This window comes from Macrobrachium nipponense, chromosome 24, assembly GCF_015104395.2.
Source record: "Macrobrachium nipponense isolate FS-2020 chromosome 24, ASM1510439v2, whole genome shotgun sequence".
Lineage (NCBI taxonomy): Eukaryota > Metazoa > Arthropoda > Malacostraca > Decapoda > Palaemonidae > Macrobrachium > Macrobrachium nipponense.
The window spans coordinates 78,654,365-78,668,340 of record NC_061091.1 but is presented as its reverse complement, the minus strand read 5'-3'; the positions used below and the strand labels follow the sequence as shown (position 1 = coordinate 78,668,340).

Here is a 13,976-nt window from a genome sequence, read left to right as displayed (position 1 = left end):
GAACATACTCTAAACACAGATTTCTTAATCTCAGTATCAGCCATTATTAGAAAAAATCCAAAGAACAATCCAAAAAACGATCCAAAATAGCGTATGCCAAGCCAACGGACAAAGGGTACTTCACCAAAGAGTCAATCCAAAAATCGTCGGCAACGAGAATAAATCCACTATCGAGAGGACTTAACAACAGGTGCTGTCAAGCCGGGCGACAGAGAAAATCTGACAGGAAAGGGGGATTGGTTCTTACACCCGCCACCCAGCGGCGGGTAAGGTAGATCACCTGACCTACCTGTAGCGTGTGCCGCGAGTTTTAAATTTTCTGTCGTGACGTCAGAGATGTAAGCTAAGTATGTATCTGGCAGGGAAGTTCATGTGCAAAAATGATATTTGTTATGTTACAATTAAAGTTTCATACATACTTACCTGGCAGATATATACATAGCTAAGACTCCGTCGTCCCCGACAGAAATTCAAATTTCGCGCCACTCGCTACAGGTAGGTCAGGTGATCTACCGGCCTGCCCTGGGCGGCAGGACTAGGAGGAACCATTCCCGTTTTCTATCATATTTTCTCTCTTCCACCTGTCTCCTGCGGGGAGGCTGGGTGGGCCTTTAATTGTATATATCTGCCAGGTACGTATTATGAAACTTTATTGTAAACTAACAATATCATTTTCATACAATCAACTTACCTGTCAGGATATATACATAGCTGATTGGCACCCTTCGGTGGAGGGTAAGAGACAGCTACTATATGGAATAGACAGGTAAACAACATATGTTGTGGTATAAATAAAACCTTGGTTCCTACCTGATAGGTGGTAGACTTCGTGGGTGTTTGCCCAGTAGTCTGCATCACCTCAAGAAACATTTGAGAGATATATGATCTATGGCCAAGAGTTCTTGTGGGTCTGCCGATGGGGTCTTATCCGCTTACTCGGCAGAGCCTGAAAGGACTTTGTCAATGGGTGCTGATCCACTTATATGACAATACACCTTATGAAGGAGCACACACCAATCTCGACCACCTGATCCTAACCATATGTTAGAACTAAGATTGTTCCGAGTTATCCCCGAACCTCTTCACAACAACCATAACTCAAAAAGCACAATACGCACACATACATAATTTTCTAAAAAAAAATTATACTCATCTAATTAGATATGACAAGATTCTCTTACTGAAACAACATAGACGGCCGCCCGTGCTAAACCAAGTCCTCTATTGTTCGAAGAGACTCCAGACCATATCTAAAAAGAAGAAAAGTATATACTTTTAAGGATTGGTGTCGGCTCCCGTACCCAGAATCGTATCCGCCGATACGAAAGGACCCAGAGAAAAACACTTCTCATATGTCACACGAACGTCTTTCAAGTAATGAGATGCAAATACTGAGTTGCATCTCCAAAATGTCGTATCTATGATGTTTTTAAGCGACATATTCTTATGAACGAGAGAGACGTCGCTACTGCTCTCACTTCATGAGCTTTAACTTTCAACAGTCGCAACTGTTCGTCAGAACAGACCTTATGCGCGTCAGTAATGACGTTCCTCACAAAAGAATGCCAGAGCATTCTTGGACATCAGTCTTGTGGGGCGGGTCTTTTACCGCGCACCAAAGACCTTGTCTAGAGCCTCCCATCTGATGCTTTCTCTGAATGTAGAACTTTAGAGCTCTTACAGGGCATAGAGATCTTTCTGCTTCTCTTCCTACGAGACTCGACATGCCTTTGACTTCGAACTACTTAGGCCAGGGATTCGAGGGATTCTCATTCTTAGCTAAAAACAGGGTCTTAAACGAGCAAATAGCTGAGTCTCCCTTGAAACCTACTTTATCCTGCAGAGTATGTAATTCACTAACTCTCTTTGCCGTAGCTAAAGATAATAGGAATAGGCATTTTCTGGTGATGTCTCGAAACGATGCCAGATGAGAGTTCGAACCTTTCAGATGAAAGAAACTTGAGAACCCACGTCTAGGTTCCAGTTAGGAGGGACCGTTCCTTAGACTTTGAAGTCTCAAAGGACCTTATGAGATCGTGGAGATCTTTATTATCTGCCAGATCTAATCCTCTATTCTGAAGACTGCCGAGAGCATACTTCTGTATCCCTTTATTGTGGATACAGCTGATGATGCTCTCTCAGGAATAGAAGGAAATCAGCAATTTCCGCTATAGAGGTAGTGGAGGAGGACAACTTCTTAGTTCTACACCACCTTCTAAAAACCTCCCACTTCGACTGATATACTTTCGTAGTGGAGGTTTCTGCGTGCTCTCGCGATCGCGCTTGCAACTTCGCGAGAAAACCCTCTCGCTCTGACGAGGGTCTTTTGATAGTCGAAAGGCAGTCAGAGCGAGAGCGGGGAGGTTTTGATGATACCTTTTGAAGTGTGGCTGTCTGAGAAGATCCATCCTTCTTGGTAGGGATCTGGGAAAGTCTACGATCCACTCTACCACCTCCGTGAACCAATCTTGGGCCGGCCAAAAGGGGGCTATCAATGTCATCCTCGTCTCCTTTGACGCCACAAACTTTTTTCAGTACTAGTCCCAGGATTTTGAATGGAGGAAAAGCATAGACGTCTACGCGAGACCAATCTAGCAGGAAGGCGTCTACCATAAGAGCTCTTGGGTCTTCCACGACCGAGCAAAAGACTGCCAGCCTTTTGGAGATGAATGTGGCGAAGAGATCCCACATGAGGAGTCCCCCACAGCGACCAGAGATCTTGCACACACCTCGAGTAGGGTCCACTCTGTATGAAGGACCTGGTTCCTCCTGCTGAGTCTGTCCGCCCTCACATTCTTTACTCCCTGAACGAACCTTGTAAGAAGGGAGATGTTCCTGTGAGACGTCCAAAGCAAAAGGTCTTTCGTCAGCTCGTAAAGGAACGAGGAGTGAGTCCCTCCTTGTTCCGAATGTAGGCAAGTGCCGTGGTGTTGTCACGTTTACTTGCACTACTTTGTTCGAAACCAGAGGTTTCTAGACTCTTCAAAGCCAGATGTACGGCGAAGAGCTCTTTGCAGTTTATGTGCCAAGACACCTGCGCTGGTTCCCAGGTGCCTGACACCTCCTTCGAGCCTAATGTTGCTCCCAACCTTTCTCCGACGTCTCGGAGTACAACACTAGGTATGGGTTCTGGGTTTTTAGAGAGATCCCTTTGTTCTCTTTCAGAAGGGGGCAACCACCATTCCAGGTGCGGTCTTTATCTCCACTGGAATGGGAAAGGCGTCCGAAAGTTGTCCAGTTTTCCAACTCCAAGACTTCTTGAGGAAGAATTGAAGCGGGACGTAAATGAAGTCTTCCTAGCGGGAAGAACTGGTTTCGAGGCGAGGAAAGGGTCCCTAGAAGGCTCAACCATTCCTCGCCGACGTCTGTTCCTCCTTAAGAACAGAGAGACTATCTGCAAAACCTTTTGCGATTCTCTCTTGCGAAGGAAATACTCGAAAACCCCGAGAAAATCCATCTGAATCCCCAGATAGACTAAGTTCTGTCTGGGGGTCAGCTGCGACTTCTCGAGGTTCACGAGTAATCCCAACGCTCTGATCAGATCTAAAGTTAACGTAAGGTCCTCCAAGCACTGTCTCTCTGATCTGGCCCTGATGAGCCAGTCGTCCAGATACAGAGAGATATTTACTCCTTTGAGGTGAAGAAACCTCGCCACATTTTTCATCAGGCTTGTTGAAGACCTGAGGAGCTGTGGACAGGCCGAAACACAAGGCTCTGAACTGAAAGATCCTTCCCCCCGTCATGAAACGGAGGTACTTCTTCGATGAAGGGTGGATCGGGACGTGAAAATAGGCGTCCTGGAGATCTAGAGACACCATCCAATCTCCTTGTCGCAATGACGCAAGGACTGAGGCAGAAGTCTCCATCGAGAACTTCTCCTTCCGAACAAATTGTTCAGAGAGCTGACGTCTAGTACTGGTCTCCAGCCTCCGAGGCCTTCGCAACCAGAAAAAGGCGATTGTAAAACTCGGGGAGTTTTGATCCAGTACTAGTTCTATCGCTTCTCCTTTGTCCCACATTTGTTCCACCATCGATCGACAGAGTAATCCCTCAGCACAGGATCCTTGTACTTGGCTGTTAGTTCCCGTGGTGTTGACGTTAGGGGAGGAGTGTTAGGAAAGGGATACGATATCCCTTCCTTATTACAGACAACGATGACGCGTCTGCGTTTATAAGTGTCCAGGCCTCCACAAATCCCAGAGCCTGACACCTACTGGTGCTTGGAGGAGAGAAGCATCACTTTCCCTTTTTAAAGGGACGAAAGGCAGACCTACCTCTCTTCTCAGGAGCCTTCCTTCTTGCGGGAGGTCTGGAGGTCGGGCCACCTCGAAAGGGCTGAACAGATGTACTCGGTCCTTTCTTGTCAGGTGTAGAAGCAGGCTTCTTCTTCCTTGCTGACTGCGTCAGAAGGTCCTGAGTCGCATTCTCAGTTAATGAACGAGAATGTCCTTCACCAACTGAGAATGGGAACAAAAAGTCAGACAAAGGCGAATACAGCAGCGCTGCCCTCTTGAGCGTGGGAGACTGCTTTGGTTAAAAAGGTCACTATATACTGTCCTCTTTTTTAGAAGACCTGCTCCAAACAACAAGATCTCAACCGAGCCATCCTGAACCGCTTTGTCTATACAAGACAAATGCACAAAAGGACTACTGGTTCGAGTCCTTCAGAATCATGGCTTTCTTGGACATCACCCCAAGGGACCAATCTAAGAAGTTGAAAACTTCCAATACATGAAAGAGTCCCTTGAGGAGATGGTCCAGTTCTGAAATGCCCCAAGTAATACGTGCCGAGTTCAAACCTTGTCTACGTGAAGTGTCAACTAGGTGGAAAAGTCCGCTTCTGACGTAGACGGAAGAGCAATACCCATATTCTCTCCCGTCTGATACCAAATGCCTCTTTTACCAGCTAGTCTCGCTGGAGGCATGCAGAAGACCGTTCTGACTAACTCCTTCTTAGACTTCATCCAAGAGTCTAAGGACTGAAGAGCCCTCTTCATCGAAATGGCGGGCTTCATTCTGAGAAAAGACGAAGATTTCTTCGTCTTAGCAGCTCGAGAAAAGAGAGCGCGGAGAAGGAGGAGCGGCAGGAGTCAAGTCGTCTCATACTCCTCTAGAAGCAAGGCAGTCAAAACTTTATAGTTCGACAGTCCTTCTCTTCCTTGATACTCTTCCTCCGAGTCTACTTCTAACTCGGGATCTAATTGAGTCTCCGCTGCCAAATCCGTACGTCTTTCCTCTGGAGGAGACAAACTCTAATAGGAGAGGGCTAAGGGAATGATATTCCTTCCTCTTCCCCGCTTTAAAGTCCTGGAAGGCGCCAAAAGCTCAGGCTTCTCTCCATAAGTGGATGACGCTTCCCGCTTGGATGACGCTTCTCGTCCGCCAAAGCGTCCTGGCTGACGCCTCCCGCTTGTGTGGCTGCTGACGTCCGGATGACGCCTCGCGCCTGGAAGACGCTCCGCTCTCGAAAGGCGTCCTAAATGGCGCCAAAATATTGGTTGGAGCCTCACGTCTACAATCAGCTTTAAAAGACGCTTCATGCCTAAAGACGTCTCACGTCCTCTCTGGCGTTACGTGTCTTCCGTAAGATCCTCCCGATCTCGCTCTCGAACCCGAAGCTTCTGCGATATGTTTAGAAGCTTCACGTTTGCATGACGGCCTCTCGCTTAGCAGGGGAGAGGACGAGACTTCTTGATTGGAAGCACAACGTCCTTCCTACGAGGCGCTAACACTCCCACCAAAGAGGCCAGTTGTTCTTGTACTGCCATGATAAATCTTCCTTGAAGCTTCTCCCACGTCAACTGCATGACGCCTTTCGTCATCAATCGGGGGAGAAGTAGGAAAGGGTTCTTTCTGCGTCCTCGTCGGGTGACGCTGACGCACCTTCGCCTTCTTAATAGACGAGGGAGCGTCATCTGAGAAACGCTCCGGGCTCGAATCAAATTCGGGTTCTTTCAAATGCCGTTTCAGAGGCCTCGATAAATCCGACTCCTTCCACCCTCGTTTGGTGAGGGAGAGGGAGAGGATGAGAAACACTCACGAAGGATGCTTTTCTAAAGCGCCCTTGAGCAGCCTGCCATGAAACAGAGCTTGCTGAAGGGACGTCTGGACCGTTGGGGATTCCCCACGACTCCTTGAGGCTTTCGACTTTCCCTTCTCCTCTGGGCATGGGAGCTTGGAAGAGGTCTAGGCCTGGGTAGCGTCGCAGGGACGATCAAACGCCCCCTCCACAAACACTGGGGGAACTCACTTCACTGTAATGCTCACTTTCACTAGCCTTACCTTGTAAGTCCGCCATTTTGGACTTCATGTCTCGAATAGTAGCTTTCAGATCGGCGATTTCCGAGGCCGAATCCGAAAGTAAACCTTGTGAATTAGACACATAGGGAGAATCTAAATCATTAGGATTAGAAAAAGTATCAATAAAAGGTCAATAGGCCTTGAACTCACACCTTTCAGACGTCTAACCCTATCCCTCTCTAACTTCTTTCAAATAAGAAGTTAAAGTCTTCCATTCTTCTGCATTTAATCCCTCGCATTCATGACAAGTATTAGTAGCAGAACACTGAAACCCCCTACATTTACGACATACAGTGTAGATCAACCGAAGCTTTCGGTATCTCACCCTGCAGCCTACATTCACACACATTCTCACACTCACATTTGAATCAGACATACTGAGAAAAATCCAAAAAGCAAGTCCAAAAACAGTCCACAGTAGCGAATGCCAAAACACGATCCAGATACGTCACCAAAAAGCCGATAAACGAGATCAAAGGATGAAATAAGAATCTAAGTCAGGAGGTAATAGCAACAATGTTGATACCACGGCGACAGAGAAAATATGATAGAAAACGGGAATGGTTCCTAGTCCTGCCGCCCAGGGCAGGCCGTAGATCACCTGAACCTACCTGTAGCGAGCTGGCGCGAAATTTGAATTTCTGTCGGGGACGACGGAGTCTTAGCTATGTATATATCTGACAGGTAAGTTGATTGTATGAAAATCAAATTTAGGCCAAAGGCCAAGCATTGGAACCTATGAGGCCATTCAGTGCTGAAAGGGAAAGAGTAAAAATGTCTTAAATGTATGAAACAATTGTTAGGTGTGCATGGAAACCATGATGGAAGAAAGATACGAACATAGGTACAGTAAAAGGAATGAAAGGGGTTGCAACTAGTGGCCAAAGGGGGCCTGCCAAGAACCTTAATACTATGTGTAATGCCTTCAGCGTACTGCATGATGTGTACTCCTGGCACTAACCCCCTTAGGGGATATACTGTATAAGCCAATCTTAAAGTTTAAACGTTCATGATGTAGGGCTGTGAGGTCATTTGTTTTTCCATTCTTTGCGTATTTTTATAAAGTTTTCTTCTGGAAAATGGGGTGGCACACATTTAGGGCTGTCTTAATAGTACGTAAGGGGTTTGTGTAAAATATCAATTTCAGCTTTTAAGATTTGTAATTTTGAGGTAATATTTCTCAGTAATATTTCATTACTTCTGCATTCCAAGTCGGAATTTTTTTTACACATATCTGTCTAGGGTTACTGTTTTCCCAGTTTTAATCTTTTGTATAACTTTGTGTATACTCCAGAATGAAAAAGGAGTACTTTAAAAGATTGTACTCGATGTGAATTCTACGAGCAAATTTATAAGATTAAAAAATTTATAACAAAACACCAACTGGATATACTGTACTAACCTTCTCCATCAGTTGAACAACAAATAAGCTGATTCTTTCCATCCATACGATAATCACCTTGCACGATGCCAGCAACAGTAGATTTGAAATTATCCTGCAAATCAAAATATGAATAAAGAGATAATGATTCCAAGTAAATGGAGACACAGACTGCACTATTGCTTAATAAAATTATAAGCGATAAGGAGGTGTACAAGTACTGACCGCATCAACAGTAATTGTAACTTTCTATACAATGTTGAACCCAAAGTTGCTTGTGCACTCATATGTAAAACTCTCGATAATGGATCCTAAATGTAAGAACCAGAATGTTACTCATAAATTGTATTCTGAATATTATAAAGAAACCAGCAAGGTCTGTGGTTTTCAAAATTTCCAAGAAATTAACCAGTCATTTGAGACACCATTTGCTGAAAGTAAATAAAATTTGCAAGCTAACATAATACAGAAAGAATGAGAGGGATAAATGCCTTTTGCTTCTCTTGTTAATCTACACACTAACTGCTAGTGTGTATTACCTATTCACACAAATCCTAAACATTACAGGCAGTCCCCGTGTTACTCCGGTCTCGCCTTACCATCTTTCGAGGTTAGGACGCTTTTCAATTATATTCATCAGAAATTATTTCCAGGGTTACGACACATGTTCCAGGGTTACGACGCATGTTCCAGGGTTACGACACATGTTCCAGGGTTAACGAAAACATGTTCCAGAGTTACGATGCCTACAAAAACTGATCTGGTAGATGAAATATGACACCAAAAATGCAAATAATCAATATTTAAAGGTTTTTTTTGATGAAAAATGCAATAAGAATGCAGTTACATAGTTTTTCAATGCACCCAAAACATTAAAAGTAAGGTTTTAGGTTTTAGGATTTTTTATGATGTTCCAACTTACGACAATTTTCGGCTTACGACGCATCTCAAGAACGGAAACCCACGTCGTAACCCGGGGACTGCCTGTACTTGGAGAATTCCTGAGACACTTCATAAGAAAAAACTGAAGCTTGCCAGAGACAAAAAAAAAAATACTACACTGAGTTGAAAACACAAATAAAGTATTGTCATTCATCTTACCTAAAAACTAATCTTACCTTAAAAACTACCTCACCACTGCGATCATTCCTAGCATCAACCTTGCCATTGCTCCATCCAGTTATGAGCTCTGCTACCCCATCACCATCCAGGTCGTAACTGAAGATGGATACCGCTTGATTTTTGGACTGCAAAAAGGAAATTAACATTATTGCAAATGTTCCTGCCAAACATTTATAAAATATATATAAGACATCCTTAACCTTTATGAGAGATCATTCAAATCTTGGACTTTGGACACGAAAGAATAGTTGTTCTCATGCCCAGTCAAGTCTGACAATAAATCAAGGTGAATGTTATCACAGTAATTAGTTTTGCTATATAACTGATTCTTCTCGATATTTCCGAAGTCTGTTGAACACATTTACTGTACAGCTTACTCCAGCCATTCAGAAATTTAAACTTAAGTCTTTGCTTTTATATGCAAGTGGACTAAGGTTACTACTAAGAGATTCAACAGAAGAGGTCCCTGGCATGACCAAAAGTTATAGGAGAAACCGTGAATATATTTATGAAATAAACTGTCCACTCTCATTTGACTTGTGCACTTTCCGCTCGAGTTCCCATAGGGTCCAAATCCTCTTCCGTCTCTAGGATTTCTTGGACCTTACAAACAGGTTTTTGGTTTTTTCCTGCTACTTCCACACCTGCTATTCTCAGTGACTGCTTTAAAATGATATTGTTATGATACAATAAAGTTTCATACATACTTACCTGGCAGATATATCATAGCTAAGACTCCGTCGTCCCCGACAGAAATTCAAATTTCGCGCACTCGCTACAGGTAGGTCAGGTGATCTACCGGCCTGCCCTGGGCGGCAGGACTAGGAACCATTCCCGTTTTCTATCATATTTTCTCTCTTCCACCTGTCTCCTGCGGGGAGGCTGGGTGGGGCCATTAATCGTATATATCTGCCAGGTAAGCATATGAAACTTTATTGTATACAACAATATCATTTTCATACAATCAACTTACCTGTCAGATATATACATAGCTGATTGGCACCCTTTGGTGGAGGGTAAGAGACAGCTACTTATGGAATAGACAGGTAAACAACATATGTTGTAGGTATAAATAAAACCTGGTTCCTACCTGATAGGTGGTAGACTTCGTGGGTGTTTGCCCAGTAGTCTGCATCACCTCAAGAAACTTTAGTGAGATATAATGATCTATGGCCAAGAGTTCTTGTGGGTCTGCCGATGGGGTCTTATCCGCTTACTCGGCAGAGCCTGAAAGGACTTTGTCAATGGGTGCTGATCCACTTATATGACAATACACCTTATGAAGGAGCATACAACCAATCCGACCACCTGATCCTAACCACATGTTAGAAATAAAGATTGTTCCGAGTTATCCCCCGAAACTCTTAACAACAACCATAACTCAAAAGCACAATACGCACACATACATAATTTTCAAAAAAAAATTTATACTCATCTAATTAGATATCACAAGAGTTTTCTTACTGAACAACAGAGACGGCCGCCGCGTGCAGCACCAAGTCCTTTTTCTTAGAAGAGACTCTAGAACATATCTAAAAAGAAGGTAACTATATACTTAAGGATTGGTGTTGGCTCCCATACCCAGGATCATATCCACCGATACGAAGGGACCCAGAGAAAAACTTTCTCATAGGTCACACGAACGTCTCTCAAGTAATGAGATGCAAATACGAGTTGCATCTCCAAAATGTCGTATCTATGATGTTTTTAAGTGACATATTCTTTTGAAACGAAAGAGACGTCGCTACTGCTCTCACTTCATGAGCTTTCACTCTTAACAGTCGGAACTCTTCGTCAGGACAGATCTTATGCGCGTCTGTAATGACGTTTCTCACAAAGAATGCAAGAGCATTCTTGGACATCAGTCTTGTGGGGTCTTTTACCGCGCACCAAAGACCTTGCCTAGAGACCTCCCATCTGGTGCTTCCTCTGAAGGTAGAATTTCAGAGCTCTTACAGGACATAGAGACCTCTCTGCTTTCTCTGCCTACGAGACTCGATAAGCCTTTAACTTCGAATGACTTAGGCCAGGGATTCGTGGGATTCTCGTTTTAGCTAAAAACAGGGTTTTAAACGAGCAAATAGCTGAGTCTCCCTTGAATCCTACTTTATCCTGCAGAGCATGTAATTCACTAATTCTCTTTGCCGTAGCTAAAGATAATAGGAATAGGCATTTCCTAGTGATGTCTCGAAACGACGCCAGATGAGGAGGTTCGAACCTTTCGGATGACAGGAACTTGAGTACCACGTCTAGGTTCCAGTTAGGAGGGACCGGTTCCTTAGACTTTGAAGTCTCAAAGGACCTTATGAGATCGTGGAGATCCTTGTTATCTGCCAGATCTAATCCTCTATTCCTGAAGACTGCCGAAAGCATACTTCTGTATCCCTTTATTGTGGATAGTACAGCTAGATGAGATTCTTCTCTCAGGAATAGAAGGGAAATCTGCAATTTCCGCTACAGAGGTAGTGGAGGAGGACAACTTCTTATTTCTGCACCACCTTCTAAAAACCTCCCACTTGGACTGATATACTTGTCTAGTGGAGGTTCTGCGGGCTCTCGCGATCGCGCTTGCAACTTTACGAGAAACCCTCTCGCTCTGACGAGTCTTTCGATAGTCGAAAGGCAGTCAGAGCGAGAGCGGGGAGGTTTTGATGATACCTCTGGAAGTGTGGCTGTTTGAGAAGATCCATCCTTCTTGGGAGGGATCTGGGAAAATCTACCATCCACTCCACCACCTCCGTGAACCAGTCTTGAGCCGGCCAAAGGGGGCTATCAATGTCATCCTCGTCCCCTTTGAAGCCTAAAACTTTTTCAGCACTAGTCCCAGGATTTTGAACGGAGGAAAGCGTAGACGTCTACGTGAGACAGTCTAGCAGGAAGGCGTCTACCATCAGAGCTCTGGGGTCTTCCACAACCGAGCAAAAGACTGCCAGCCTTTTGGAGATGAACGTGGCGAAGAGATCCACATGAGGAGTCCCCCACAGAGACCAGAGATTCTTGAAACCACATCTTCGTGTAGGGTCCACTCTGTGTGAAGGACCTGGTTCCTCCTGCTGAGCCTGTCCGCCCTCACATTCCTTTCTCCCTGAACGAACCTTGTAAGTAGGGAGATGTTCCTCTGAGACGTCCAAAGTAGAAGATCTTTTGCAAGTTCGTAAAGGAACAAGGAGTGAGTCCCTCCTTGTTTCCGAATGTAGCAAGTGCTGTGGTGTTGTCCACATTCACTTGAACTATTTTGTTTGAAACAAGAGGTTCTAGACTCTTCAGAGCCAGGTGTACGGCGAAGAGCTCTTTGAAATTTATGTGCCAAGACACCTGTGCTGCTTCCCAGGTGCCTGACACTTCCTTCGAGCCTAATGTTGCTCCCCAACCTTCTCCGGACGTCGTAGTACAACACTAGGTCTGGGTTCTGGATTTTTAGAGAGATTCCTTTGTTCTCCTTCAGAGGGGGCAACCACCATTCCAAGTGCGGTCTCATCTCCACTGGAATGGGAAAGGCGTCTGAAAGATGTCCAGTCTTCCAACTCCAAGACCTCTTGAGGAAGAATTGAAGCGGACGTAAATGAAGTCTTCCTAGTGGGAAGAACTGTTCGAGCGAGGAAAGGGTCCCTAGAAGGCTCAGCCATTCCCTCGCCGACGTCTGTTCCTTCCCTAAGAAGAGAGAGACTTTCTGCAAACCTTTTGCGATTCTCTCTTGCGAAGGAAATACTCGAAAACCCCGAGAATCCATCTGAATCCCCACATAGACTAAGTTCTGTCTGGGGGTCAGCTGTGACTTCTCGAGGTTTACGAGTACTGTAATCCCAACGATCTGATTAGGTCTAATGTCAACGTAAGGTCCTCCAAGCACTGTCTCTCTGATCTGGCCCTGATGAGCCAGTCGTCCAGATACAGAGAGATATTTACACCTTTGAGGTGAAGAAACCTCGCCACATTCTTCATCAGGCTGTTGAAGACCTGAGGAGCTGTGGAAAGGCCAAAACACAAGGCTCTGAACTGAAAGATCCTTCCCCCCGTCATGAAACGGAGGTACTTCTTCGATGAAGGGTGGATCGGGACGTGAAAATAGGCGTCCTGGAGATCCAGAGACACCATCCAATCTCCTTGTCGCATGGCCGCAAGGATGAGGCAGAAGTCTCCATCGAGAACTTCTCCTTCCGAACAAATTTGTTCAGAGAGCTGACGTCTAGTACTGGTCTCCAGCCTCCCGAGGCCTTCGCAACCAGAAAAAGGCGATTGTAAAGTTTTGATCCAGTACTAGCTCTATCGCTCTCTTGTCCCACATCTGATCCACCATCAATCGAAGAGTAATCCCTCAGCACAGGATCCTTTGTACTTGGCTGACAGTTCCCGCGGTGTTTGAATGTCAGGGGAGGACTGTCCAGGAAAGGTGGATAAGATATCCTTTCCTTATTACAGACATTGATGAAGAGTCTATGTGTTGATACGTGCCTAGGACTCCACAAATCGCAGGAGCCTGGCACCTACTGGTGCTTGGAGGAGAGAAGCATCACTTTCCCTTTTTAAAGGGACGAAAGGCAGACCTACCTCTCTTCTCAGGAGCCTTCCTTCTTGCGGGAGCTCTGGAGGTAGGGCCACCCTCGAAAGGGCTGAACCGATGTACTCGGTCCTTTCTTTTCCGTTGCAGTAGCAGGTTTCTTCTTCCTAGCTGACTGGGTAAGAAGGTCTTGAGTCGCCTTCTCAGTTAATGAACGAGAAATGTCCCTCACTAACTGAGAAGGAAACAAAAAGTCCGATAAAGGAGAGTACAGTAGTGCTGCCCTTTGAGAGTGGGAGACAGCTTTCGTCAAAAAGGCACTAAAGACTGTCCTCTTCTTAAGAAGACCTGCTCCAAATAAAGAGGAGATCTCAAACGAACCATCCTGTACCGCTTTGTCAATACAAGACAGAATACATAGAAGGACTTCTGGGTCGAGTCCTTCCGAATCATGGGCCTTCTTGGACATCACCCCAAGGGACCAATCTAAGAAGTTGAAAACTTTTAATACATGGAAGAGTCCCTTGAGGAGATGATCCAGCTCTGAAATGCCCCAAGTCACACGGGCAGAGTTCAAACCTTGCCTTCGAGATGCATCGACTAAGGTTGAAAAGTCCGCTTCTGCCGAAGACAGAAGAGAAATGCCCATATTCTCTCCCGTCTGATACCAAATGC

The 13,976-nt window shown here is 45.1% G+C and overlaps 1 protein-coding gene across 1 annotated transcript in view; it reads right to left on the bottom strand.

The window, feature by feature from the left end:
* Positions 1 to 13,976, bottom strand: part of LOC135205837 (Bardet-Biedl syndrome 2 protein homolog) — a 65,683-nt gene that overhangs the window by 41,703 nt on the left and 10,004 nt on the right. Inside the window, exons 6-7 of the mRNA XM_064237091.1 lie at positions 8,800 to 8,928; positions 7,703 to 7,796 (exon numbers count right to left, since the gene is read on the bottom strand). Of these exons, the coding sequence (XP_064093161.1) occupies positions 7,703 to 7,796; positions 8,800 to 8,928 (223 nt within the window). The remainder of the gene's footprint in view (positions 1 to 7,702; positions 7,797 to 8,799; positions 8,929 to 13,976) is intronic.